This window comes from Canis lupus, chromosome 3 (genome assembly GCF_048164855.1).
Source record: "Canis lupus baileyi chromosome 3, mCanLup2.hap1, whole genome shotgun sequence".
In the NCBI taxonomy this organism is placed as follows: domain Eukaryota; kingdom Metazoa; phylum Chordata; class Mammalia; order Carnivora; family Canidae; genus Canis; species Canis lupus.
In genome coordinates, this window is record NC_132840.1 from 47,369,487 (window position 1) to 47,396,589 (window position 27,103).

The following is a 27,103-nucleotide window of genomic DNA, read 5'->3' on the forward strand; positions in this document are numbered from 1 at the left end:
CACCCCGGGTGAGGGACAGGAGGGGCAGGCAGGGGCACGGGACGATGGGCACGGAGGCGACGGAGGCAGGGTGGGGTAGAGAAACATTGGGCTTGACCAGAGGCCTGGGGCCTCCCAGGGAGACTCGCGCCCGGGGCCGGAGCCACGCCGGGGGCGGGGCTGGGAGGAATTAGCCCCGAGCACGTGTCCGCCGCCCGGGATAACCCGCGCTCGGGCGTCTCTCCTCCCGCAGAGGCTGCCGTTGTAATCGACCCCAACGGCCGGAGAAGCCGCCGAAGCCCGCCTGCCCGCCCGCCCGCCGCCGCCGAGGAGAGGAGCCGCCTGCGCAGCCCCCGGGCCTTTGAGCTGCTCCCAGCGCGGGTCCAGAGCCGATCCTTGATCCGGATTCCGGATCTTGGATCTGGCCGCCTAGGGCTGAAACTTGCGGTCCCGGGTTGGTTAGAAAACACGTTCCGGAGCCGCCTGCTCCCGGAACAGGACGACACAGGGCGTTCCCGCCCACACCCCGGGCCAGGCTTGGAGAGGGGGAGCCCGCGGAGCGGCCAGACTCCTTGGGGCACCCAGGCTCCGGCGGGGATTGGAGACGCCTTTAGCCTGGGGACACGCTTCTCCCCTGGCGGTTCCAAGACGACGTGGCACACATTCCACGTGGGTGCTGCCGCCGCCGCAGCCGGCGTGGCCTGCAGCTGAGCGCCTGGGGGTGGGGGTGGGGGTCCGAAGGGCCCCGGAAGTGGCGGAGGGCGGCTCCAGGCTCCGAGGCGAGGGGTGGGGGTGGGGAAGGAGCCCCAGCCTTTCTGGAGAGGACTAGGCCGGCCGCGTAGGGTAGGAGGCCGGGGGCTTGGGAAGGAGCCTTTCCAATCGCGTGCCAGCGCCCTTTCCCACCCGCCCAGCCTCGGCCACCACTTCGCGCGGTTTGGGCAGAGCCGGGGAAGTCCCGGACCCATGCTCAGGGGGTGCGGGCTCCCCGGGGGTGGGCGGGGCTGGGGCACCCCCTTGGCTTGTGTCGTCCCCTTTCCAGTCCTCCGCGCCACCCCTGGAGCGCCCCCGGGAACACGAAGGAAAGGAGTGGCGAGCAGAGCGCGCCTCCGGTGGACGCGTGGCCATCCCTCTGCAGGACCACCCGCCTCCGGGGACCGCAGCGCCCACTCGGCACGGGAGCAGAGACAGCGCTAGATTCGTGTACAAACCTGTGTACCCCTCTATATATATGTTACATAGAATGTATATATGTTGGGAACATGCTCGCTTCTCCCGTGTGTCGCCGCCGCCACGCGTCGTGCGTCCCTCAGCACGGGGCCCTTGCCGGGAAGGGGGCCGCGGCGATGCCCGCCTTCCCCATGCAGCCACCGCGGGCCCAAGCCAGCCCCCGCCAGTCCGTCCGCCTGTCCGTCCGTGTCCTCAGCTCTGTCCACGCTTCGATAGGCCTGACGCAGCCCCCAGACCGGGGCCGCCCTAGCAACTTCCTGTACATATGACTGTAAAATGGTAAACGTGTGTATTATATCTGGCCTCGTTATATAGTGTATATATATGTATACATATACATATATATAATATATATGAAGACTGTAAATGTTAAGACGACTAGTGTTCTTATTAGTATATTGCTTCACACTGAAGATTGTGTGTATCGAGCTGTTTCTAAAAGATGTTTATTTTCCTTAAGAGTAAAAAACAGTCATTGCATTCAGAAAAAAAAAAAGTCAATAAAGATACAACGATTGTTTTGGAAGTTTGCAGCCCGTGGATTCTAACCAGATTCCGCTGGGAGAAGGGGCCAGGCCTTAGGTGGGGCGGTGGGGGCTGGGGGGCTGGAGAGGAAGGTTCATCAGGGCACACGTGGGCAGTCATGGATTCTGGTTGTCACTGCAGGTACAGAAGACAAGCCCCTGCTGTGTGGACACCGATCCACCACACTCCCTGTGGCCTCAGGGTCTCAGGTTGTGATGGGGGCGGGGAAGACTTCCCTAAGAACCCAGGACGGGTGGGATGGAGGAGGTGAGGCAAATGACCCAGACACGGGGATACCAGACTATAGCTCCTATCACAATAGATCCCTAAGGCCACCATGTCATCCCCGCCTGCCAGCCTGGGCACTGATGGGAGTACAAGCAGGGAGGTGGGAAGGGGCAGCTGAGACCACAATAGCCCTTAAGGATTAAGGGTTGATACAGCCCAACCCTGTGGCCCAGAAATGGGCGGAATCCCGGTCACCTGGAGGTCCTAAAGGGACAGGACTCCCACATGGAAGGGGAAGTTTCTGGCCATTAGGACTGATGGCAGTGGAAACCTCTGTCTTGGTGCTGGGGGTGAGCCAGGAGGGGGAGGCCCAAAGGACCCTCTGGTCCCCTGGTCTATCAGCTAAAACACACACCCTCCTCCCCCAAGAAACAAAACCCAGATTATAAATAATTTCATTTTTTATTCTCTGTACAAAACTTCTCAACCTATGAAAATAAAGTTTGCAAAAGGCAACGTAACACTTGAGCCTTAGAGGTCAGGAGGCTGGTGCACCCTGATCTACACTATGTACAAGTCTCTCCAGAAGGGAGAGAGGCGCCTTGGAGTAGGCCCCCCTCAGCTCAGTGAGATGTACCCCTCCCTGACGCGGGAGAGGGAAAAGCCACTCGGTGCCTGCAGGGCAAGGAGCCCCTGCAATCCCCCGATCGGCCACCAGAGGTCAGCACCACGCTGGCCGCCGCTCGTCGCGTTGGGGTGCAGTGGGGGGGCTGGGGTCGCGCCCCCTCCGGCCAACCAGGTCAAGAGGCAGCAAAAGCCCCTATGTGCCTCCCACCCCCCACCCCCCCCGCAGACAGTGCGGTACGTAGCTGCACCGTGGACACTCGGGGTCTCCAGCGCTGCCTCTGGCCGTCGAGGCTCCGGCCCGGCGGGGCCGCGGACGGGGATCTAGCTGGAGGTGACGGTGGTCCCGCCGCCCAGGCGCATGAGCATTTGCTGGCAGTCGTGCAGCAGGCGGCGATCGCCAAGCTTCTCGAGCGTGCGCGCCGCCTCGGCCAGCATGCCCACGCGCTGCCCGGGCGCCGACAGGAAGCCGGGAGGCAAGTAGCAGGAGGCCAGCAGCAGGGCCTCGGCGTGCTCCCGCCGCGTGGGCCGTGGCTCCAGCTCGGCCACTGCGCCTGCGCAAACCGCAGGATGTCAGGGGCGGGGCCAGGGGGCCTGGCTCCGCCCACCTCCGGCGCACAGGCGGGGCCTGTCGCGTCCACGGGACTCGCGCATAGTCGCCCATCCCACGGGTGACGGTGGACCCCGTGGACTTTCTCGGGTAGGATATCGCCATCAGGTAACCACCACCAAGTCCCTGGGTCTCTGCCGCAGACACAGTAGCGCTGGGCATCCATCACACTTTGTTCGGGCTTTCCCCACCCCCAGCCCCGGAGCAGCGCCACCCTGGCCCCGCGCACCTTTGCCGCAGGGGCCGGCCCTCCTCCGCAGGCTGCGGTCCAGGAGCTGGTGCGTCCGCGTGGGGCTGGCCCCTGCCATCAGCCGGGCCGTGGCCTCGTGCAGGAACACCTGGGTAGGAGGGGGCCAGGAGAGTTGGGGTTCGCGCCGGGCCATCCCTCCCTCCCCTGCTGCCTCACATCCCCACTGGGAGCCGAGGGGCCCCATGGGCACTCACCCTCCGCATGGCGGGCCGGAAGCTCTGTGCCAGACGCCTCAGGCCGCTCAGGTCCCGCTGGAAGCCACGCAGTTCGAGGGCAGAAGCCTGGGCCCCGGCGCCCGGGCCCTGCGAGGCCTGGGTGGGTGCGGGTGGCTGCTGCCGCCGCCACAGGCTAGTTCGTGCCACCAGGAGCAAGTCACACAGGAGCAGCTGCATGGCCTGGGGTGGGGGGCAGGGAAGGGGTCACGGGGGTGGGCTCCGGCTGTGGGAGGGGACGAGTGGGGGCCCGCGGTGCCAGGGGCCGGCTCCGGGCTGCACTGCCGAGGCACTGCACCCGCGTCACTCACGTGCAATGCAACAGCAATGCACCGCGGGGCCGCCCGCCTCTTCAGGCCCCCACGCCTGCCGCCCGCTCAGAAGTGGCCTCGGAAGAGGCCTCTGCCAGACCCCTCACCCCACCCGTCCTCCTGTGGGGGGAGACTGGGACCCGAGGGGGGCAGCCGCTCTTCCACCGGGACCCAAGCCTTAGCCAGAGAGACAAGGCTGGCCAGGGCCCCAACCCCTACTGTCAGGCTGACCCCAGCATCTTCTGCAGCCCAAGGGAGAACATCCAGGGGATGGCAAGGTGGGGACCCCCACCCCAGACCTGCCAGGCCCCCGGCACCACCCCTCACCTTGTCAATGGAGCTCCCAGCTGGTGTGGTCGCCAGGCTGTCCTGCAGGTACCCACTAGCCTTCTCACAGATGGCCAGGCTGGCTGGGCCAGACTCTGCCTTCCCGCGGCCCAGCAGGGCCCGGGCAGCCTTGAAGGAGTGCAGAGCCGCCCGGGGCAGGGGTCTCCTGTTGGGGCCAGGGCAGAGGACTGATGGTCAGACATGGCCCAGGCCCTCACTACACTCCCCACTGCCCTGGTTCTGGCTTCATGGGGAAGAAAGGGTGGTGACCCTGACTGCACAGAAGGCTGGAGAGTCCGAGAGAATCTGGCCTGTACTCACTCAGACTCCTGCAGGGCACGGGGCAGGTGCTCCACCAGCGGGTATAGCCGCTCGGCCGCCTCCTCATCGCGCCGCAGCCAGTGGATCACCATGGTGGTCAGTGAGGCCCACCACTTGGCCATGGGGTCTGTGCCTGCAGGGAGCAAGGGGTGTAGGTGGGGAGGCTCCCAGGAACTCAGCCACCCTGCACCAGGCTGAACTGGTGTAGAGCTGGGGCCGAGCCGGGGGTCCCCAGGGCAGGGGTCTGGGGGCTCACCAGTGGTGGTGGCCATGCTGGAGCTGATGGAGAAGCTGCAAGCAGGAGCCCCGGCAGCATCAGAACAGCTGTTCAGCAGCTGTAGGTACCCAAGGGCGTCAGAGAACTCCCTGTGTCAGAAGAGAGGCCTGGCTATCAGGACAGGTAAGCCTTTCCTGGGAAAGCCTCAGCCCTCCTCAACCCCCACCAGAGCACAGCCTGACCTCCCAGCTCTGTGTCTCTTCTTGGCAAGCTGGTGGGAAAACAGACCCCAGGGGGGAGTGAGATGCGCCTGAGGCCACACAGCGTGTGGACAATAGCCCAGCTCCCACCACCCACACGCGGCCCGGTACATAGCCACTCTCAGACTCTCCCGTGGAGGGCGCTTGCCTGGTAGGGGAGCACAGGGACACTCACCTGTCCCCGTCAGCTGATCCAGGGCTGGGACTGGGCTGAGCCACACAATTCAATGCCCTCTCCAAGAGATGTTCGCGGAACAGCTGGGTCACCTGGGCCAAGGGGTCCACTGTGGGAAGGAGTGGGTGAGCAGGCTGGCAGGAAGGGCCCTACCCCTCCTCTCCACACCAAGGGCTCTTTCCTGGGCACGTGGGTGGGACAGATAAATCCTCCCGGCCTGCCCTTGGATAGGATAACCAACCCCGGACAGTATAATCTACTTAATAAAACGCCTTTAGCAGCTCTGTTCTTTCCATCTGATCTCTTTACTATACAATGGTCTTGCCTGGGATCACCTCTCCAATCAACCACCTGCCTCCAAATTCCTGTCTCCCTCTTTGCTTCTGAAGAGCCCCAACTGAGACAGACCCAGCCTTCCTGCTCCTGAAGCCTCCACAGTAACAACAGATGGGAAGGGGACATCAGAGACGCAGGGATAAGGGACAGGACAGGAATGAGGATGAGGAAGGGGAAAGGGGCACAAAGGAGGGAGGGGGTCAGGGGATGGGCATGGGGATGGGAGAGCACCTGGGTTGCCGGCCAAGCTGTACAGGCTCTCCCTTGGGGCACTGCACACGGCCCAGTCCCCATCCACGAAGAAACGGTGGCCCACAGGGTGGCATAGCCACTGCATGGCAAGAGGCACCGAGCCGCTCTGTGCCAGGCAGGCCTGGCGGGCACTACTCAGGAAGAAGCGCTGTGAGGGAAGGGAGCTGGGCTGTCACAAGGGACCCAGACAGGGACTCCAAACCCAGACCAGACCGAGGGCTGAGAGCCCAGCTGGGCCTGGAGACCATCTGGAACCCACTGCCTCCTCTCGGGCAGCCCCTTGCCCAGGGAGCCACTGGAAAGAGCTGCAAAGACAAGTCCCCAGCCCTGCCCCCACCAGCCCACCACCCACTCACTGTCAGAAAATGCAAGGCCCTCGGGAGACTGGTCTTGACCCTCAGTGCAGCGGCCACATAGATCTCAGCCAGCGTGGCCACGGACACGGCATCCCCTGCGCATTCCGCCAGGTTGAGGGCACTCAGTGCCAGATTGGCGGCAGTGAGGTGCCCACCTGTGTACTTCCCTGAAAGATGGGCAGGCCATAAGGCAGGGGCATGGTGTCAGGGCAGCGGGAGCCCCTCCAACCCAGCCCCCACCCTTCATACCCATGGTATGCAGCTGGTGCAGCTTGTGGTAGACGAGTGCCGCATCCCGGGCGCTGGTGCGAGCGTCCGCCTGCAGGGCACAGTCCCTGTGCAGGCCCCCTGCCCGGCCTGCCAGCCATCGGCCCACCCAGAGACGCTGCAGCAGGTGGCGGATGAGGTTCCAGAGTAGGCTACAGGCCAGGTCCAGGTGGGAGGTGGGGAGTGGCCGGCCCAGGGCCCGCAGGGCCAGCCACAGCTGCTGTGCAGCTTGAGGAAAGTCTCCCTGGGATGGGGTTTTCCAGGTGAGCAATGGAGGGTCAGAGCATCTGAGCACACCATACCCCTCCTGCTCTGAAGATCCTCCCACCTTGGGCTCCCCACCATGACCCTGGTGTCCCCCAGTCAGCAGGAGTCTGCAGGGTAGACAAGAGCAGGGAGTATGGGGCAGGGAAGAGGAATGCCACCCAGCCCCTGCCCAAGTGCCACCCCAGGTCCCGGTCCCACCCAATCTCCCAACCCCCAGTCCCTGGATCCAGCCCCTTACCCGGGCCAGGTCCAGGTCAGCCTGTTTGCGATGCCTCCAGAAGTGCACAGCAGGGCCAGAGTGGGGCCGTGTGACCGGCTCTCCATAAATGAAGAGAAGCGCCAAGGAGGCGAGCACCAGCAGCCCATTGGTTAGCCAGATCAGCGGGGGCAGCAGCCACGGGGTCCAGCCAGGGCCATCTAGGGGCAGACAGAAGGGCTGGGGACCCGGCTCCATAGGCTTTGGATAGATACCTGAGTACCCCTTCCCCCTACCCCAGGGATAACCTGGACTGGGCCTATCCTACCTCTGCCCTCGGTGCCCAGCACATTGCGGCCAGGACCATGGTAGGTGCTGCCGGCATCCGAGGGGCTGGGGGAACCCCAGCTGCCCAGCAAGGAGGCCAGGGGGTTGCAGGAGAGGCAGAGGAAGACAAGGGTGCACAGGGCCAGGCGGGAGCGGTCCAGCATACCCCGGCTGTGGGGGGACAGCAGCTGTTCCGGCTTCACCTGGAAGGGTTGGGCAGGTTCGCCAGGGCAGGGCACAAGGCGCCCAGAGAGGATGCAACAGGAGGGAGGGATGGGCACCCTACCCAGCCTCACAGTGGGAGCCCCCCACGTGGCTACAGGCCGGTTTTTCTGTCACATGGGAGGTGGGATACATTAGGGGCTGCTTCCTACGCCCGTCCTGGGGCTCAGAGATTGAGGGGGAGACAGATGGGGGGACACAGCAGGGCCCAACCTGGCTATCCTCAAAGACTGGGCTGTCAGGCTCCGAGTCACTGCCACTGCCGGCACTGCCACCGCTCTTGCCTCCCAGGGACAAGGGGCTGCTCTGAGACGGCGAGCCAGCGTCCGAGGGTGGCGGGCTAAGTGTGTCCACCACCTCAGGCTTCCCGCTCTCCATGGGCACGTCTGTATTTCCTCCTCCGCCACAGACTGATACCAGGTCCTTCAGTGACTCTGCAGGCCCAAAAGGAACAGGGCCGGGGGTGAAGGCTAGATACCCCACCCCGAAACAGCTTAGGGCCCTGGAGAGGGCGAACTGGGAGTCGGTCTAGCTCTTGAGGGCCAAGCTGGGGCCCACATCGGGGCCCTTAAAGGGTCAGAGCTGAAGGGGCAGGCATGAGAGTTGGGGTGGGGCAGTGCAGAGCCAGGGGCAGGGTGACGCCAGGACTCACTGCTTTTGTGGGCAGCAGCGCGGAGACTCAGGTTCTCCTGCTTGAGCTTCTGGTTGCTCTGTTGTAGGAAGCGGATGTAATCGATGGCCTTGCGCAAGACAGCAGACTTATTCAGCTGCAGGGGGTGGGAGGGAGAGAGAACAGGGGGCCAGTCAGGCCTGGCAAGTGGGCACCGAGGCAAGGGGGGGTGGGGCTGCCTCACAATACTGCTACCTCAGGACCCTTGCACTTGCTATTCCCTCTACATGGAATATTCTTCCCCTAGTAGAACCTATCTCCCTGGATAGGCATAAGAATTAATATATCAAAGGCATCCAACAGCATCTGGCTCACTCCCTCACCTCCTCCAGGTCTTTGCTTATGTAACATCACCTTTCTGAGGTGCTTCAGATGTGCAGCTCTCACCGCCCCTCTTCCTGCTTTGTTTTCCTCCACAGCACTTATCCCCATCTAGCAGCTCTAACGCTTACTTATTTATCCTGTTGATCATCACACACCACCGCCCCCCTGTCACATCCCCCCTAGAACATCAGTCTCCAGACAGCAGGATTTTTGTCTGTCTGTTCACTGCTGTATCCCCAGGATCCAGATTAGCCCCTGGGACACAGGGTACCCTCCATAAGGTTCAGCCGAATCAATGGCACTGGCCAGGCCCAAAGAGTTGCTTAAGCCCATGGCCCAGGCTCAGTCCTGGTTCTTCCGGTCCCCTCCTTCCCCGGGGTCAGCCCAGAGTGTCTCTGAACGCCTCGGCCCACACCTTTGCTTCAGTGCCCACCACCAGGTCCTTGAGCTCCACGATTTTGTCGTTGATGGAGGAACGGTAGCGCTTCTCAATGGCGTTGTGGGCTGTGCGCTTCTCACCACGGTTCTGAGCCGAGCCCAGGGCCTTGCCACCAGCTGCTAGCCGGTTGATGGGCAGCTTCTCAGTGTCCACTACCAGAGGTACCGTCGCCAGGATAGTTCCTCCGCTCACCAGGGTCTGAAGGGCCAGGCACAGGTTAACAGCTGGGCATGCTCATGCGCAGAGCCCTGACTTCCTGCCCTCCCCATGTTACCCACCTGCAAGGGCCCCGTTTGTACAGTCGTGCCAGGGGCCAGGGAGCTGATACCCGCTGCCTTCACAGTGGTTGCCATGTCTGTTTTCATGGTTGTCAGAAGCAAAGAGTCAGCCTTGATGAAGTGGGGCTGCAGCAGGACCTGGGAGTGGGAGAGGTCTTAGCCAAGAGCTGTGAGTCTGCACCAGGGGCTGCCACCTCCCCGACACCTGGCCAGACCTCCTCACCGGGACCTGCTGGATCTGCGAGGTCACAGTGGTTGTTCCGGGGGCTGCTGTGGGGTTGGCTGTGGCTGTCAACAGAGGCTGGGGGGCCGCATTCTGGACCTGGGTGTGCAAGGAGACGGGCGGGACCCCTGGCAGGGAAGCCAGTGGCAGGCCAGGCAGCGGCTGCGGGGTGCTCCCTGGAGGGGTCCCTGCAGAGATAAAGGCTGGGGCTGCGGACACAGGCTGCCCTAACCCCTTTCAACCCACCCCTCAGGACCCTATCACCCTATGACCTGTGATGAGTCATCACCCCTCACGCTTCAGTTTCCTGTGGGGACAACCCCTGCCTAGAGCTCTGATGCAAATGTGCTAGCATTCCAGCCATGCACTTGTCTCTGGAAGGGCAGCACTGATGTGGACACCCCGGCAGAGTGGGAGGCAGCGCTTCACCCAACAATAGCAAGAACACAAGCACCGCTAGTAACAGGGGCGTCTGAGGCAGTAGAGCAAAGGCCCGATCTCTAAAACCTGCAAATTCCTCTATGGAGGCCACAGTAGACCCTCCTCTCTGTACTCCTGTTGTCCCCTCACACACACCCTTACCTGTGGAGAAGCCTCCAGTGGGGCCGGGATAGCCCAATGCAGGGGCAGAGCTGAACTGTGGTGGGGCTGGAGCTGGGAAGCTCTGGGGCAGGAGGGACCCTGGCAGGGGCTGCGGGGTTGGGGGCTGCAGGATAGTCAGCGGCAGTGGCTCCTCCTTGATGCCAGGCCCAGGGGAGAAAGCAGGCCCAGGTGGGTACATCTTCAGTGAGGTGGGGGCAGGCTGGGGAGGGGACGAGGGTGGAGGTGTCGCCTTGGGTCCCCCAAGGAATCCATCCAGTGGAGAGCTCATTGTGGCAGGAGATGGGGACAAGCTGCCTGGGGAGCTGGCATCAGGACTGGCAGGGTCTGTGCCCCCTGCCCCACCCCCGGCATACGGTGGGTCGAACAGGCCCGGGAAGTCGCTGTCTTGGTTGTTGATGAGCTGAAGCATGTCTGGAGAAAGAAGAGGCTGAGTGAGTGACAGTGGGGCAGGGGGCTGGCCCCAGTATAGGGCATCACACACTGCATGCCTCTTGTCCACACAGCTGGATATGTGGGGCAATGATGCAGAAATAGAAAGCCACCCACATGAGCCCATGCTCCCAGACACGCAGCCCTTTCTTGGGCACCTGTGACATCTGGAGCAATGCCTGGTGCTTCGCATGTATCAAACAGCCCGTACAACAGCCGGACGAGGTCAGCACCCCATGAGGCCCATTACCTTGCCCCACACCTATGCTGAGGCAGAATTGGGGTCTGGATGCTAGACGGCTGACTTGAGAGCTGCCAACACCAACCCATTCCTCCGTGGAACAGAACGAGGCTTGGGGCTGACCCAGCTGCCGGCCACGTGTGTGCCAACCAGTGTGTCCCTGCATGTTCTGGGCACGAGCCCAGACCACGTCTGTGGCCAAGCAGCCTCGGGACCAAGCCATTCAAGGCTTCAGTTTCCCCCCTATAAAACAGAATGCTGGCCGTCCCGACTCCTTCCTCCTCGTACAGACTGGGACACACTCCCAGTGACTGCTTCAGCCTCTCCCCTAGCTGGCGGGTGACGACTAGCTGCCTCGCTGTTGGCCTGAGGCCCTCTAACCCACTAGGGACAGCCACCCACTGGGTTAAAGTGCTCCACAAGATCCCCAGTTGGCCTGGGCCAACTGCCTCCTCTCACTGAGCCTCAGTTTCCTCATCTGTACAACAAAACAAGATGAAGCCCTTCATGGCAGGGCTGCTGCGAGGCTTGGCAGAGCAGGAAGCTGGCCCGCAGCGGGCCTCACGGTTGCCTGCCTCCTGCCTACTGACAGGTGGCCACGCAGGGCAGTTTCTGCAGGAGGGGACCTTCCTCCGGCCTCCCAGAGCCCGTGATGGGGGTGCCAGGCTCGGTCCCCCTGGGCCCTCCAGGGCAAACACCTTGTGGGCCCTTGGAGTCCAAGCCCAGCCTAAAGGCTTATAGCACTTTCACTGGCGGGGCCCTGATCCCTCACCCCCACCCTCATGAGCCCCTCTGACAAGATGGGGAAACTGAGGCCCTGAAAGCAAAGCTGACTCAATCCAGGACTGGGGTCCCAGATTTGGTTCGGGGGGACAGGGGACAAGTGGCCTCCTCCCTGCTTCTGCCCCCGCTGCCTCAGAGCGGGGCCGAAGTCGTTGGAAAGCCGCTCTCTCACTCCAGGCGCCGGGGTGGGGGTAACTACTGAGGGTGGGGGCGGCCCAACTCCAGTGGGCGCCGGCAGCTGGCAGCGGCCCCCGCCCCCTCGGGAACCAGCTCTTTCCGCGGGGAGTCCACGGCCGCTGCACACACACGCCCCCCTCTGAGGAAACCGGGGATGGTGACCCCGCCGCGGAGGTGGAGGCTCTGTGATAAAGGGGTGGGGAGTCCTCCAAAAAAATACCTTCGAATGTGCAATCCATGGCTCCGTGGCCCGCGCCCGCCGCCCCTTCGGGGCGCCCCGGCGGCTGGCCTGCCGGTCTCCGCGCGGCGCCGACTTCACCTGTCAGGGCTCCGCCGCGCTATAAAGCCCGCGGAGCGCCCCGCCCCCCGCAGGCCCCGCCCCCGCAGGCCCCGCCCCTCGGGGCCGCGGGCCGGGCATGGGGTGAGCGCGCGCGGCCAATCAGCGGCCGCGCCGCTGCCTCACTAGGGCCCCGCCCCTGCCCCCGCCCCACCCCCGACGGCGGCTCGAGCTCGGGTTTCACCCCGCGGCGCTGAATGGGGCCGGGGTTACTCGCGGGCGAGGGCCCTTAACCCGCTCGGCGCCGACAGCCGCCGGGGTTACTGGCGGTCACAGCCCCCGCCACGCCCCCAGCTCCAACCACCTCCGTTAGCACTTCAGAGGAGGGCTGCGGAGTGGACGCGGGGCCGGGAGGCCCCGGCACGGATGCCCCAACACTCTTTACAGACCGCTGGCGCTCTGAGCAGGTCTCCACCGCTAGGCCTCAGTTTACTTCTCTAGACAATGGGATCATCACATCTCTCTGGCCTCGAATGGGAGAAGTGAAAAAGAACATGGGTGCAGCGCTCAGGACCACGAAGCGCTGAATTACCGCCAAGGGCTGCTGGTGGTGGGTGTGGGGACCTCCTCTTCCTGGGGCACCCCCCCACCACATGGACGCCTAAGAACAGGTCACTGCCAGGAAACTGAGGCCCAGCGTGAGGGATCCCCTCCTCCCAAAGTACACATTCCCATAATCCTTGCACCTGATTCCTGTCTCTCTGTGCAGATATTCTTTTGCCGAGAGACCTGGGTCTGGGATGGGGGGAGGGGGTCTGCAAAGTCAGCTCTGGCCCCTGAGGTCTCACAGCTTGCTCCCAGCAGTCCCTGAGGGCCAAACCTGGCTCACTTATTGCCTGTAGGGTCCTGGGAGGCCAGGAGACAGCCTAATCCCTGGGACGGAGGGTAAGGAAGGCAGGGGTGCAGCCCTAGGGTGACAGGCTCTGGAGGTCTTTTGAGAAGGTACCTAGGAGTGCCTCCCCTAGGCAGGACCTCTGATTAAGGTCAAAGTTCGACACATACAGATGAACAAAGTATGGCCAGCTGCCCAGGTTGTCACCTTGAGCTCTTGTGGCCAAACAGACCCATAGCAAGTCCTGCCCCAGCCTCTGGCTCCCAGGCTCCTGTGGCCTCTAAGGGAGGATGAAGCCTGGGCAGGCAGGTATGCCAACTGAGCAGCATGGGCCAAGAGGGACTCCAGCCCCAATTTCTCTCCCTGTCCACCAGCCTAAACAAGGAAACTGCCTCATCTCCCTCACACACATCCAGTTCCCAATCTTTCTAGAACTTTCCATGCCTTTGTAGGGGGTGCCAAGGATAAAGAACTTCTCCTCCAGCACTTCTACCTCCCTCTCTCCTCAGCTTGTGGGTGCTCACACTTTCCCTCAACTCCCCCCCACAAAAAAAACAAAGCACTGCTGTTGAAAAGGCTCTGACCTCACCAGAGTAACAGAAAACAGGTTAGACACCAAGGCCTGAATTCCAGGCACCAGTTTCAAAAGCAGACCCTCACAGCTCTGTTTTTTTCTTACCATGGTCCCCACTTGTGCAGCCCATACTGTGGCAGGACCTGCAAGTGGACCAGGGCCAGAGACAGCCCTGAGGGTATAAGCCTGGGCCACCCCCTTCCTGTCTCATCCTTCTCTTCCCTTCACCACATTTTCTTGCCTGTTTTCCATTCCTCACATCTTTATGCTTTGCCCCAATTTCATCCTGAGGTAGGAGGGAGAATGGTTGGTCTATGTCCCCCTGAGGGTAGCCCGAGTCAGGGAAGGCTTCTGAGATGCAGCAAGAAAGAGGGCCTGGGTGCCATGAGGCACCTGGTGGCATATAAGGGGCCAGCCTTTCCCTGAACTTGGCCTGAGCAGCCCCCCATCTCTCTCCTCTGGAGCTTAATCTGCCAGCAGAAGCTGGGTGCCAGATCTAAGACTGGGGTTGGAAATATGAGAGCAAACCCCACAGCCCCCTTCCCCCATCCATCCAGGGGGCAGACCTGCCCCCTGTGCCTCACTTGCCATGTCATCTCAGGCAAATCACTCCCTTTCTCTGAGCCTCCACCCCATGTCTCCAGAGGTGACACCGGTGAGGTTCTAGAAGGACAAGTGTGTCTACTGCAGCATTATTTATGACAGCCAAATTATGCAAGCAGCCTAGGTTGTCCATCAACAATGAACGGATGAAGAAGATACAGTGTAGACACACACACACTCACACACACACACACACACACACTCTCACTCTGGAGTATTACTCAACCATAAAAAAGAATGAAGTCTTGACATTTGCGACACCATGGATAGATCTACAGGGCTACAAGGTGTAATACTAGGTGAAATAAGTCAGAGAAAGACAAATACCGTATGATTTCATGCATATGTGGAATTTTAAAAAAAATAAACAAAGGAAAAAGAGACAAGCCAAAAAACAGACTTTTAACTCTAGAGAACAAACTGGTGGTGAGCAGAGGGGAAGTGGGTGGGGGATGGGTGAGGTAGGTGATGGGGATCAAGAGTACCCTTAGCATGGTGAGTGCTGGGTAATGTATAGAGTTGCTGAAACACTATACTGTACCCCTAAAACTCATAACACTGCATGTTAACTTTAAAAAATGAAAGTAAAATAAAATAATAAAAGCAAATGTAGGGATGCCTGGGTGGCTCAGCAGTTAAGCGCCTGCCTTCAGCTCAGGGGATGATCCTGGAGACCTGGGATCAAGTCCCACATCGGGCTCCCTGCATGGAGCCTGCTTCTCCCTCTGCCTGTCCCTCTCTGTGTCCCTCATGAATAAATAAATAAAATCTTAAAAAAAAAAAAAAAGAACAAATATATCAGGGCACCTGGGTGGCTCGGTGGGTTAAGTGTCCAACTCTTGATTTTGGCTTCGGTCATGACCTTAGGGCCGTCAGATCAAGCCCAGCACTGGGCTTCATGCTGGATGTGGAACCTGCTGAAGATTCTCTCTCTCTCTCTGCCCTCTGCTCCTGCCCCTGTCCCCAGCTCATGCTCTTACTCTCACTCTCTTCCTCCTCTGCCCCCCAAGAAGAGCAAGTGTATGAAGCACCCAGCATTCAGCAAGATCTCAATAAAGATCAGTCCCTTGGGATGCCTGGGTGGCTCAGTGGTTGAGCATCTGCCTTTGGCTCAGGTCCTAATCCTGGGATAGAGTGCCACATTGGGCTCCCCGTAGGGAGCCTGGTTCTCCCTCTGCCTGTGTCTCTGCCTCTCTCTCTCTGCATGTGTCTCTCACAAATAAATAAATAAAATATTTTTAAAAGGGGGAAAAAGGGGGGGGGGATTAGTCCCTGTACAACAAATGGAATGGTCTAGAAATGTTAAGGCAGGTAGTGAGTGGCCTAACACTTGCAATGTTCAAGTCGGAACTCCATAGACAATGGAGCTTGTTTTTTTTTTTAATTTTTTTTATTTTATTTATTTATGATAGTCACATAGAGAGAGAGAGAGAGGCAGAGACATAGGCAGAGGGAGAAGCAGGCTCCATGCACCGGGAGCCTGACGTGGGATTCGATCCCGGGTCTCCAGGATCGCGCCCTGGGCCAAAGGCAGGCGCCAAACCGCTGCGCCACCCAGGGATCCCTGGAGCTTGTTTTATGGAGAGAAAATCAGGCTGGGACTGGAGTGAGGCAGGAGAGGTACCCCTGCCAGCCCTGGAAGCCAAGACAGGGCCCCCAAGGCTCCATGGCTCCCATCTCATGGATGATTCTCCAGTGAGCTGAGCCCTGGCCTTCCAGCAGAGAGGGACTCAGTGTGGCTCCTGCATGCACTCCCCAGAGAACAGGGAAGAAGAGGCATAGACTCTGAGCCTCAGTGGGCCCACCTCACAGCCCTCCAATCGCTCACCTTCCGCACCTCCTCCCCAAGCCTGGATTCCTCCTTTATGCTCTCCTTTCCAGTCCTGCCCTGATTCTATCAGGGCCCAACAGGAAACCTGACCCCCTTTCTTCCTTGGCTCTATCTTCAAACCACCTTTGGAAGGCAGATATGGGACAGGCTTTTATTCTCTGGCCTGTTTATTTTGTGAGGCCAGGATGCAAATCTTGGGAGGACCCAGCACCACAAACTGGCAGGACCCCGGCTCTGATCATCACAGGAGCCTCCCTCCCATCCAGCCTGTATGGGCCTTGAACCTCAAACAGGCTCTGTTTGCACGCCTCTCAGGATAGGGAGCTCACCACCTCCCTCTCATGGCCTGGTCAATGATGCCTAGATTTGTCTCTCTTGACAATATCCACTGTCTTTTCTTTTTCTTCTTCTTTTTTTCTTTTTTTAAGATTTATTTATTTGAAAGACACAGAGAGAAAGCTGATGGAGAGGGGGAGAGGGAGAGAGAGTCCTAAGCAGACTCTGTGCTGAGCACAGAGCTGGAGCCAGGGCTCCATCTCACGACCCTGAGATCATGACCTGCACTGAAATCAAGAGATGGACACTCAACTGACTGGGCCACCCAGGTGCCCCACTACTGCCTTAAGTGTCTACTGTGTATTAGGCCTGTGCCAGGCACTGGGGCTACATGGACACTGCACGGAGACCTTGCCTCATGAAGCTTACATTCCAGTGACCAACAGTCAGCAAATACCTGGAAGAATGTGGGTGCAGATGCTGATGGGCACCACAGAGAAACTGAGGCAGTATGAAGAGAGGGTGAGGGGCCACTACCGATGAGATCAGCAGCCAGACTCCCTGAAGAGGCAACATCTGAGTAGATGCCTGAATGAAACAAGGGAGGGGGCCAGGAGGAAGGAAGGCTTCGGGCAGAAGGGACAGCAAGTGCAAAGGCCCTGAGGTGGGAGCAAGCTTGGCATGAGGCTGATGAGACGGCAAGGAGCCCAGGGTGGCTGGAGCAGAAGGAACAAAGGTGGAGACAGAAGTCAGGGAGGCAGCCAAGGAGCTGGGATTCCAACAGGAGTTTGTCTGTCTCCTGAGCCAAGGACACCAATACTCCAGGAAATGGGCAGGAAAGGGGTGTGCAAACTGCCCAGCGCAATGCAAATCACAAAGGGTGGCACAAGTGTGAAGAACAGGGAACGGTATAAAAGCAGCACCAGCGCAGGAGAGGGCATGGGCAGGGCTTATGGGACCCCTGGAGCGTTGCCTCTGCCCACTTCGGGATGGGCTCAGAGCAGGGGTGGGCATTCACCCAGCATCCTGGGAAGCCAGGGCTATGCCCTGCCTGCCACTCATCCCTGCTGCTCCTACCCATGCCTCCTCGATCCTCCTGAGGACTCAGGTCAGCAGGTTTGCATGTCCTCAGCTAGTCATGTATGCAACAGAGACAGACTGCCTTTGTGCACTCAGGGCCTCCTGGGGGGGGCAAGTGCCTCTTCCTGGAATGGGATGGGCCCATGGCTGGAGCCCCAGGTGTACCTGGGCATGAGCCCTCTAGATGAACAAGGAAACAGGCTCAGAGAGAGGCCACGTGTCCAAGGGCCCACCACTGCCAAGTAGAGAATCTAGGACTCAAACCTGGGTCAACCGACCCGAGCCCACACTCATCAGCTCCAGCCTGCCCAGGACAGGAGACAGCCCCAGCCCCAGCCTGGCTCTGCCCCAGCCTTCTGGCAGTGTGCATCTCAGGCCACAAGGTGTGCGTGGAGGCTCAGCTCTGACACTGCCCCTTCCTGGGCCTTCCTGACCACCGTTAGCGGCCAGGCCTTGGCTGGGAACCCCTCAAGGCAGGGCTGGGGCTCGACCAGCTCATGACACCAGCAGCACTCAGCACAAGGCAGAGCACAGAGGGGACCAGAGTCAGGGGTCCACATAGCCACCACCACCCCCCCGCTGGTCTCCAGCCACAGGCCCTCGCTGTGACTCACCATCACTGTGATCATGCAATTCAGTGCCACCATGCGTTCGCCCAGGCTGCTCCCTCTGCCAGAAATGTCCTTCCCATTATCCTTTGTCTACCTAGCAAATTCCTGCTCCTCTTTCAAAACTTGCTCTGACGTTGCCTTCTCAGAGTCTCCCCTCATCTGTGTCACCCCACACACTAGCTCCCCTTCACCCAGACCAAATGACCCTGCACATGACCTGTAAGATGGCCATTGAGCAAGATGCTGGTCAGCACCAATTCGGACATCTTGTCATAGGTGTGGGCTCAGGTCACATACTTATCATTCAGGCAGCTGAAAACCAACCCATGGGACTGAACAGTGGCAATCTGGGAGTTGTGTCCTATTGCTGAGCAACTGTTCCCGGTCTAAATAGTAGTGCTGCACATTTCTTTATATAAATTATATCTATTTCCCCTTTTTGAGTTTTTCCCTTGCAGCCCATTTTAAACCTGAAGTGGGCTTAGTATGGGCTGCTCCCTGGCAAAGAGAGACACCCTTTAGAACCTCCCCTGCAATGTGTTTCCTCATTGCATCACCAGCACTGGGTGTTATAATTTTTACTTAATTTTGGTTGCTTTGTTTAGTCCTGAGAACTGTGTGACTGGAACCTCAAAGGTGCTTTAATTTGTATTTCCAAGGCTGCCTTGAGATGTTTTGTGCAACAAACTATCACATGACCAGAGGCTCACAAACACCCGCTGTGCCCCCACCCTCCTCTGCCAGCTAGAAACAAAGCTTCTTCAGCAGATTCTTCTGCCTGGGAAGCAATCCTTGCTGGGTCTGGCCTTCCTGCTGCTTCTACAGGTCTCTAACTCCTTCATACCCCTAAGTTACCACCTGGCTTGAGCCACAGGTTGGGCAGCTAGGGAACTATGGTGAGTCAGGTGTTTCAAGATCTCTGATCCAGGATGCCTGGGTGGCTCAGTGGTTGAGCATCTGCCTTCGGCTCAGGTCATATTCCCAGGGCCTTGGGATCAAGTCCAGTGTGGGGCTCCCTGCTCAATGGGGAGTCTGCTTCTCCCTCTCCCTCTCCCTCTCCCCACTGCTTGTGCTCTCTCTCTAATAAATAAATAAAGTATAAAAAAACAACAATAACAACAAAAACCTCTTTCTCATTTGTACTGCTGGGTGAGGAGGTGACAAGGTATCTCGAAGTCTCCTTCCAGGGACGCCTGGGTGGCTCAGTGGTTAAGCATCTGCCTTCAGCCCAGGGTATGATCCTGGAGTCCCAGGATTGAATCCCACATCAGGCTCCCTGCATGGAGCCTGCTTCTCTCTCTGCCTATGTCTCTCATGAATGAATAAATAAAATCTTTTAAAAGAAGAAGAAGTGTCCTTCCAGCTCTACTCTCTTTATCTTTAACAGTAGCTAAGGACAGGGTGCTTGCTTCCCTAGGGGTCAGGCAGAGGGAGAGGGGAGGGGCGCCCAACTAGCCCTGACCAGCCCCACCTTCTCTCCCAAGCAGAGACCCAGAATCAAATGGTGGCCACTCAGGACTTGAAACCATAGCCCATAGAGACTTCCAACATAGGCTCCTTGGATAGTCTGCTAACATTTGTTAAGCTGAACATATTAGGTGCCAGGTCCTAGTTAAGTGATCTAAATTGGTTGAGGGCTACTATTGGCCGTGTGCTGCTTAAGCCCTTGACCTAAATGAGCTCATCTGATGCCCAAAACTCCAAGAAGATGATTCTACTATTATTCCTAGTACCTGAAGGCCAGAGAGGTTAAGCCACTTGTTCATGGTCACGCAACAGGGGTTGAATCTGAAGACCCTGGGCTCCAACGGGAACCCCAGAGCCCTAGGAGGGGGCGGCCTTGCTGGGAGATAACTGGAGGGTCATTTAGGAGGAAAGGGTGAGCTTGAGCAGTGTTCCAGGTCAGGATGGGCCTTTCTAGGCCACCAACTCTTCCAGGTGGGATGGACCCCCATGCCTGCCCCACCTCCCTCCAAGTCCTAGACCCAGTTGGGGAACCACACACAACTGGACCCAGCCTCAACCCCCCTTCCAGGAGCCCCAAACCCATTTCTGAGGCTCTCTCCCCTGCCCTCACACAACCCTCTTCGTGTAGCCACATGGGACTTAGGTCTCAGAAGTATGCCATCTCAGACCTGACTGGGGTTCAAAGGTCACATCCACAGGGCCTGTGCTGGCAAGAGACAAAGCCAGAGATACTTCCTCTGGCCAGCACTGCCATTCCCACCTGAGCTGCACCTGTTGACAGGGCAAAGTCCAGATGCCAGGCTTCTGTCTAATGGTGACCCTACCTGGGCTGACCAGGTCACTCAGGATGTTTGTGTCCAGAGAGGTGATCATCGGACAGGAGGTAACTCCCAGACATCTCAACCCACTCCCAGCATGCTTCTCTCCATCCCCCAAAGAGACAGGTCCGGCAAACCCTGCAGGTCTGGAATGCAATGCTGAGACATGGGAACATTATCTTGGGGGCACTGGGGAGCCACGGTCATTTGGGAACTGAGGAGTTCTATGCCCAGAGCTGGGAGCTGAGCAGTAAGCACAAACTGTGTTTCCTTTTTCTTTTCTTTTTTTTTTAGAGAGTGTGTGGCAGTGTGCATGCATGCAGGAGGGGGAGGGTGGCGCACGGGCAGCGGGAGAGAGAGAGAATCTTAAGCAGGTTCCACACCCAGCATGGAGCCCATGTCAGGGCTCGATCTCACAATCCTGAGATCATGGCCTGAGCTGAAACCAAGAGTCAGAATCTTAACTGACTGAGCCATCAGGCGCCCCTTGAGCCGTGTTTTCTAAGAAGAGCCCAAGCTTTTCCCACTGGGGAAAGGACTGGGTGTGAGATGCCATGGGGAGAGGCGGGGGCTGGCTGAATGGCCCCCAGTGGGTTCTCTCCACCAGGACTGGCCTGGACCCAGAAAAGTGCCAGACGCGCACGGGCCCTGGGAGCAGGCCCTCCTGTGGTTTATCTAGGCGCCTGGGAGGGACCACAGGGCTGCAGAGCCCCAGAAAGCACTGCCTGGGCCGAGCTGCGGTGGGGAGGAGTGAGACCCGGCAAGGCTACCCTGGCTACACAAACAGTGAAGGTGGGGGCATCCAGGCAGAGGACAGATGGACCGTCCTACCAAACGCTTCAGATAAACCACAGTCCCCAGGGCGACTCCTCAGCCAGGCCAGCATCCCCCCGCAACCCCATAGGTGGGGAGGGCCCAGTCAGAACCCCATCTCCGTTCGCCTCTTCTGCACTTAAAGCAGGTGCGACATCTGATATATTAATCAGCGAAGAGGGGATGCCTGCCTCGGGCTTAACAATAATCACAAACATGGCACAGGGCTGCGCTCAGGTCCCCTCCACCCACAGCCACAGGGACCCCAAAGCACAGGGCATACCAGAGGTCATGGGGCTGGAGCTAGGTCAGTGCCTTCACCCACAGAGCTAAGGGCTGTGCTGGCAGCTCCACCCCAATACCCGTTCACATGACAGAGGGTTTGGCAAAGGCAGGCAGCAGGGTTGGGTGGGGCTCAAGGCCCTTAGCCTGCTCCCTGGTGACAGTCTCAGTCTCATGACTCAAAGGCCACTCTGGACTGGGAGGGTGAAGCAGCCGCTTGGCCTCTGACCTCTGTGACCTACTCCCAGGCCCCCAGCATAGCCCCACGTGGAGCTGCCTCCTGGGTTCTCTGTTCTTTTTTTTTTTTTTTTTTAAGACTTTAAAATTTACTTGAGAGAGAGAGAGTGTACACACACATGCGCACCCGAGTGAGGGGAGGGGCAGAGGGAGAAAAGCCAACTCTCTGCTGAGCATAGAGCCCAATGCGAGCACAGAGCCCAATGCATCTCACAACTCTGAGATCACGACCCTAAGCCAAAATCAAGAGACACTCAGCCGACTGGGCCACCCAGATACCCGGGGTTCCCTGTCCTATCGCTTTCTACCCCTACCCCACTCTTAGGAGCTGAGCAGATAAGAGCATGGGCTCTGGAGTCCACCGCCTAAGTATGAATCTTGGCCCTGCCATGTTCTGGCTGTGTGACCTCAGGCAAGTCACTTGACCTCTCTGTGTGCCTCAAGGAACTCATCTGTAAGATGAAGATCTTAAGTCTACCCACTTAAGGCTGTCGGGAGGGCTCACTGGTCAGCTAGAAGCCTAGGATACAGTTGTGATCCTCTGTTGTGATCCTCTACCTCAGCTGCCAGGGGGAGCTTCCAACATATAAACCAAGCATAGCACTGCCCTGCCCCCATGCCCTCAAAACTCCCCACTGCCTCTGGACCCAGTCCATCTACCCCTCCAGTAGTTTGAGGCCTGCCTGGCCCACCTCACAACCGTCTTTCCTCTTAGGGACCTGGAGACCTTCGGGCCCTGCCCGTCCCACCCCCAACTCACTTCTCTCTAGACCTTGAATCAGCCTCACTCCAAAGGCAAGGTAAAAGTCTCAAAATTAGGCCTGTCCTCTGAGCATCAAATTCCCCTCCCAGAGCTTCCACCTATGAAACTAACAGAGGATCCATCCAAGCAAAGACTGGCCTGGGGTGTCTACTGCAGTGCAGTTTATAAGAACAAAACAACATGGATGTCCATCTGTGAGCAAACCAGGGAACTTGATTGTTGTCTGGCTGTTGACATGGAACAAAGCAGGTTACAATCTGTTGTGAGCCAATGGACCCTATTCTAAATTGTAAAAGTATAGATTAGCGGTTGCCTGGGACTGGGTGTGGACCAGAGAGTGGTTGTGAACAGGCAAGAGGGATCTTACTGTGGTGATGAAAATGCTCTAGAACTAACTGGTGATGGTCACACAACTTAGTCAACGTAAAAACTTACTGTACACTTAAACTGGATCAATCTTTTTTTTTTTTTTTTTGGATCAATCTTATAGCAGGTAAATGATACCTCGAAGGTGTTGTTTTTAAAAAGTAGATCATGAGTGTATAGTCATTACACACACACACACACACACACACACACACCAGGAAACAATCCAATCCCCCACATAATTAACAGAGCTTATCTCTGCATGACCGGTTTAAGGAAGATTTTATTTTCTCTTTTTGCTCACTTGAACTTTCTAACTTTTTTACAATGCAAAGAGATTTGTTGTGTAATTGGGAGGAAAAAAGAAAGTTTGGATAAAAACCAAGAAACATCCTGCCGTGGTAGGCAAACTTCATGGCCACCCCAGCAAGAGGCTGCAGTTGTCTGCCGTCTCTCCCAGATTAGAGCTGGTGCCTAGGGGCACCTGGGTGGCTCAGTGGTTGAGCGTCTGCCTTCAGTTCAGGTCGTGATTCCAGGATCCTGGGATGGAGTTCCGCATCAGGCTCCCTGCAAGGAGCCTGCCTCTGCCTCTCCCTCTGCCTAGGTCTCTGCTTCTCACTCTGTGTCTCTCATGAATGAATTAAAAAAAAAAAAAAAATCTTTAGAGCTGGTGCTTAATTGCCCCCAACCCCAAACAGATGCAGGGGCCTGGTCCTTGGGCCTCAGGACATAATGCTTCTGCAAATGAGTCCGTGAAAAAAGTCTATGCCAGACCTGTGGCCCTGATACACCTGCCCTGATTCTATTGCCCCAACTCCTCTAGGAAGGGAAGCATTCATATCCCGAGTGGGAAACAGGCTCAGAGATTCAGAGAGCTTGGGCAGGATGGCAAAGTAAGTGAGTAGTGTCCAGATTCAAGTCCCGACCCCAAAGCCCAGGAACTCACCACCTGGTCATGTGCCTTTCAGGCTGTACCCAGTGGGTCCAGGGATTTTGGAACTGTTGGTTGAGTCAGGCTTGGATTTCTCCAGGGCCTGGGGTTTAGGGTTCATCACTCCAGGGCAGGGCCAAGAGGAAGGCTGATTTGGGAAAGCCCCACAATTTAAGTCTCTCCTCCCAGACCCTCCCCTTGCCTGGTCCACAGGGAAGGCAAGCTGATAAGGCCCCAGGCTGGCAGCCAGCTGGGCTCATATGCACCGCCTCGGTAGGGCAGGAGTGAGTGAGTTAGAAGTGTCTGTTTGTTAACCTCAGGTGGCCACAAGCTCCATGGACACGACTGTCCAGGTAGTCGGAGGTCTGTGTCCTGTGCTCTTGGCTTCAAGTTCCCCATTGACCAAGTGACACTTGGCCAGTGATGCCGAAACTGCAGAGCAACCATGGAGGGCCATTTGCTGGGGGCTGTGGTTTGTCCTCTCTACACAATGGGGCAACAGCCTCCCAACTGGGACCTGCCGCACTGTTCTCAAACCCCTTCTCTGTCTAGCAAACAAGATACTTTTGAAGGGGTGAGTGCACCGGCTCTGCTCAGCAGCTCCACCACAGCTCTGCCCTCTGGCGCAGAGGATCCTGTTTTTTGCCAACTGTCCCAACCTCCCCTCCTGTGCCTTCCTCTTAACTCCTCAAACTCGGGGCCTTGGCCCGTGCTGAGCCCTCGGCAGGCTGGGGAAACATCCTTCCCAGTGGGTCCTGACGCCGACCTTCAAGTCTCAGCTCAAACGTCTGCTCTGCTCAAAGAGGTCTCCCCCAGGGATCCCTGGGTGGCTCAGGGGTTTAATGCCTGCCTTCAGCCCAGGGCATGATCCTAGAGTCCTGGGATCGAGTTCCGCATCAGGCTCCCTCCATGGAGCCTGCCTCTCCCTCTGCCTGTGTCTGCCTCTCTCTCTCTCTCTCTCTGTGTCTCTCATGAATAAATAAATATAATCTTAAAAAAAAAAAAAAAAGAGGTCTCCCCCACCCCTGCACCACCACCGGGCAACTAAATATCCGTTTGCGGGTTTTCTTGAGAATTTCCGTGCTCCCAAGAAAAGGAGGAGCCCAGGTCGATCTGTGAACCCCCGATGCCTAGTACACGGCCTGGTATTCAGTAGATGCTCACTAAACGTTTGCGCCAGCGAGGCCCATCCGGGACTGGGAGCACTCGCCGGGGGCGGGAGGGAGCGGGAGGGAGCGGGAGGAGGGGCCAGGAGAAGCGCTGCGCGCATGCGCGTGAGCTCCGCGCCGAGCTGAACTCTCGGCCGGAGGGAATGACCGTGAGTAACCCCGCGCTGACGTCAGGGCCGGGGCGGGGGCGGGGCCTCGGAACCGCCCAGGTCTCCCGGGCTCGCGGCGGCCGCCCCTGGACCGAGGACTCCCTTGCCGCGCCGCGCGGGGCCCCGGACGCCCAGAGGCGCACGTGCCCGGCCCGGAGCCTCCAAGAGACCCGGCGAGGCGCGGCCCGAGAGGCCGGGGGGGTGGCGCAGGGGAGGATCGGCGCGGTCTGCACAACGGGGCCCACTGCGCGCAGCCCAGAGGCGCGGGGGAGCGCGCGGGGAAGCCCCGCGCACACAGCACAGAGCCGGGACCGGTGCCCGACCCCGCGCCCCGGGAGACAAAGCCCCACGCCGCCGGCGCGCCACGCTCGCGCGGAGCCCAGCCGGCCCTTGACGTACCTTCGATGTCGGTCAGCAGCGCCGCGTCCAGCTCGCACGGCTCGGCCAGCGCCTGCTCCAGGGCCGCGTCGCTGAAGGGCGGCTCGTCCATGGCGCAGTCGCCTCCTCCGGGCCGCCCGCCGGGCCCGCCGCCGCCGCGTACGGACTTTCGCAGGGAGCGCCGCGTCCGCCGGCCCCGGCCCGCTGCCGCCGCTGCGCGCGTCCGCGTCCCCGCCCGGCCCCGGTGGCGGCCCGGCGCCCGCGAAAAGTTCCTCGGAAACTGGGTTCCCCCGCTGTGGCTCTGCAGGGAGGGCGGGGCGGGGGCGGGGCCCTGCCGAGAGGCCCCGCCCCCGGGGTAGACGGGGCCCCACCCCACCTGGAGAGAGCTGGGACCCGGCTCCGGGGTCGGGCTCGCAGACCTACCCCCAGCCCGCCCCTCCGCCAGTGCGCCCTCCAGTCGTTCCTTTTATCCGACCCCTGGCACAGCCGCGTCTGGCCCACTGCAGCGGGGGCGTGCGGGCAGGCCTTGAGCCTTCTCGGCCTCAGTTTCTCCCAACACCAAGCAAGGGGGCTGGGTGAAGCTCCGGGACAGGGCCTGTCCAGGAGCTGGAGGGGGCTGGGGCCTGGACAAACCTCACTTCCTAGATTTGGCTCTTTAGAACAAGACAGATCTGTTGGAGTGATAGCTCTGATGACCTGCTGTGGGCTGTCGGGCCAACTCTTGTCCTCAATTGCATCAGCTCTACCTGGAGCTTGGTGATGCTTCTCCATAGGCTGCTTGGGAGATTAGTGATTGCGGGGGGGGGGGGGGGGGGGGGGGGGGCTGGGCCTGTGAGATCAGCCAGCCGCCCCGCCCCAGTTTCCTAAGATCAGATTGGGCTCTAGATAAGGGGGTAGCCCAAAGGGAGCCTGGAAGAGGCGAATCTCCCTTCCTGATTTAATCTCGTTTCCTTCCAGATCCAGCTGTGGTAACAAGGGGGGGTTTGGAAGCCAGTGGACCCAGTCCAGTCCCCGGAAGTAGGCTGGCCTCAGTACCCAAGAAGACAGGAAGATCTAGAGAGTTCTAATTGCACACAGCTACTCAGGGACAGCCACAGGCTTGGGCCCCAGGGCTGACTTCCAACTCAGCGCTTATCCCTGGGATCAGCCTAGATGGGGGACACAAGGAAGAGGTGGGCTGTGCTTTACGCTTGAGCCAGGCTGCCCTGGATCACGACAGGCTGGGTGTGGGTCAGAGGAGGCAGCTTGGCTGGGAGACTGCCTGGAGACTGAACGAACCCTGGGCCCTGTGGACTGAGGACAGAGCTAGGTGGCACGGGTGGGGGGAGGGTGTCCCACTGAGGTGGCTAGAGATCAACTAGAACATGTGAGTATATGAAACTGGAAAGGGAGTGAGTTCCTTGTCCCTGGAACTATGCAAGCAGAGAAAGATACTCCTGGTGCCGGACAGACAAGGAGATCCATCACAAGTGGGACCCCCAGTCTCTCCTAGCCCCTGGCATCAGTAAGTCATGCCATCCTAAATACTGTCTTGCCCAGACTCCAGATATAGCCTGTCTGGCCACTCCTTCTGAGGGAGTAAAATTAGTGGTGCACTTTAGAAGGGGGGTGCCCTGGCTGGAAGAGGACTTGAGGCCCAAGTCCCAAGGGATCAGCCCATATATGCAGCTCTTTGTTCCCCTCCTAGAAGTGGCTGCTGTGGAAAATTACTCAGAGGAGGGGCGGCCAGGAGCTGTGGGGGTCTCCAAACCACATCTCCCCCACCACCCAAGTGGCCCTGCTCTGGGATCCACCCAGGGATCCAGAAGAACTTCTCTGGGAGAGCACAGAGGGATCTGGCTTCTTTCATCCTATCCCCCACCCCAGACCCTACCTACCACCCAAGCAGGAGACAAGCACCCAGGAGGCCTTGAGAATCTGGTGACTTCCC

At 59.0% G+C, this 27,103-nt stretch overlaps 2 protein-coding genes across 10 annotated transcripts in view; one reads left to right on the plus strand and one right to left on the minus strand.

Moving 5' to 3' along the window:
• The window catches only part of RAI1 (retinoic acid induced 1), an 80,586-nt gene extending 78,854 nt beyond the window's left edge, over window positions 1-1,732 (plus strand). For all 5 annotated transcript variants that reach the window (XR_012028266.1, XM_072820853.1, XM_072820854.1 and 2 more), the window contains one exon: window positions 233-1,732. Coding sequence is in view for 4 of the 5 variants with exons in the window: in XM_072820853.1 (XP_072676954.1) it covers window positions 233-247 (15 nt within the window). In the remaining variant the exon portion in view is untranslated. The remainder of the gene's footprint in view (window positions 1-232) is intronic.
• Window positions 1,733-2,402: 670 nt separating this feature from the next.
• On the minus strand, window positions 2,403-25,351 carry SREBF1 (sterol regulatory element binding transcription factor 1). 5 transcript variants are annotated; one of them, XM_072820859.1, is made up of 20 exons: window positions 25,195-25,325; window positions 11,877-11,975; window positions 10,006-10,437; window positions 9,424-9,611; window positions 9,201-9,338; window positions 8,899-9,120; window positions 8,142-8,256; window positions 7,703-7,923; window positions 7,269-7,470; window positions 6,983-7,161; window positions 6,460-6,721; window positions 6,211-6,377; window positions 5,834-6,002; window positions 5,267-5,375; window positions 4,871-4,980; window positions 4,615-4,747; window positions 4,294-4,459; window positions 3,638-3,838; window positions 3,423-3,531; window positions 2,403-3,137 (listed from the first exon to the last, which is right to left on the minus strand). In XM_072820859.1, exons 1-20 carry the CDS (start codon window positions 25,283-25,285, stop codon window positions 2,908-2,910), a joined length of 3,543 nt encoding a protein of 1,180 aa, XP_072676960.1. In that variant the 5' UTR covers window positions 25,286-25,325; the 3' UTR covers window positions 2,403-2,907. The 5 variants fall into 5 exon arrangements, with proteins under 5 accessions (XP_072676960.1, XP_072676958.1, XP_072676959.1 ...); XM_072820857.1 differs by lacking the exon at window positions 11,877-11,975 and having other exon boundaries at window positions 25,195-25,350; XM_072820858.1 differs by lacking the exon at window positions 25,195-25,325 and having other exon boundaries at window positions 11,877-12,011.
• Between the last annotated feature and the right edge of the window lie 1,752 nt (window positions 25,352-27,103).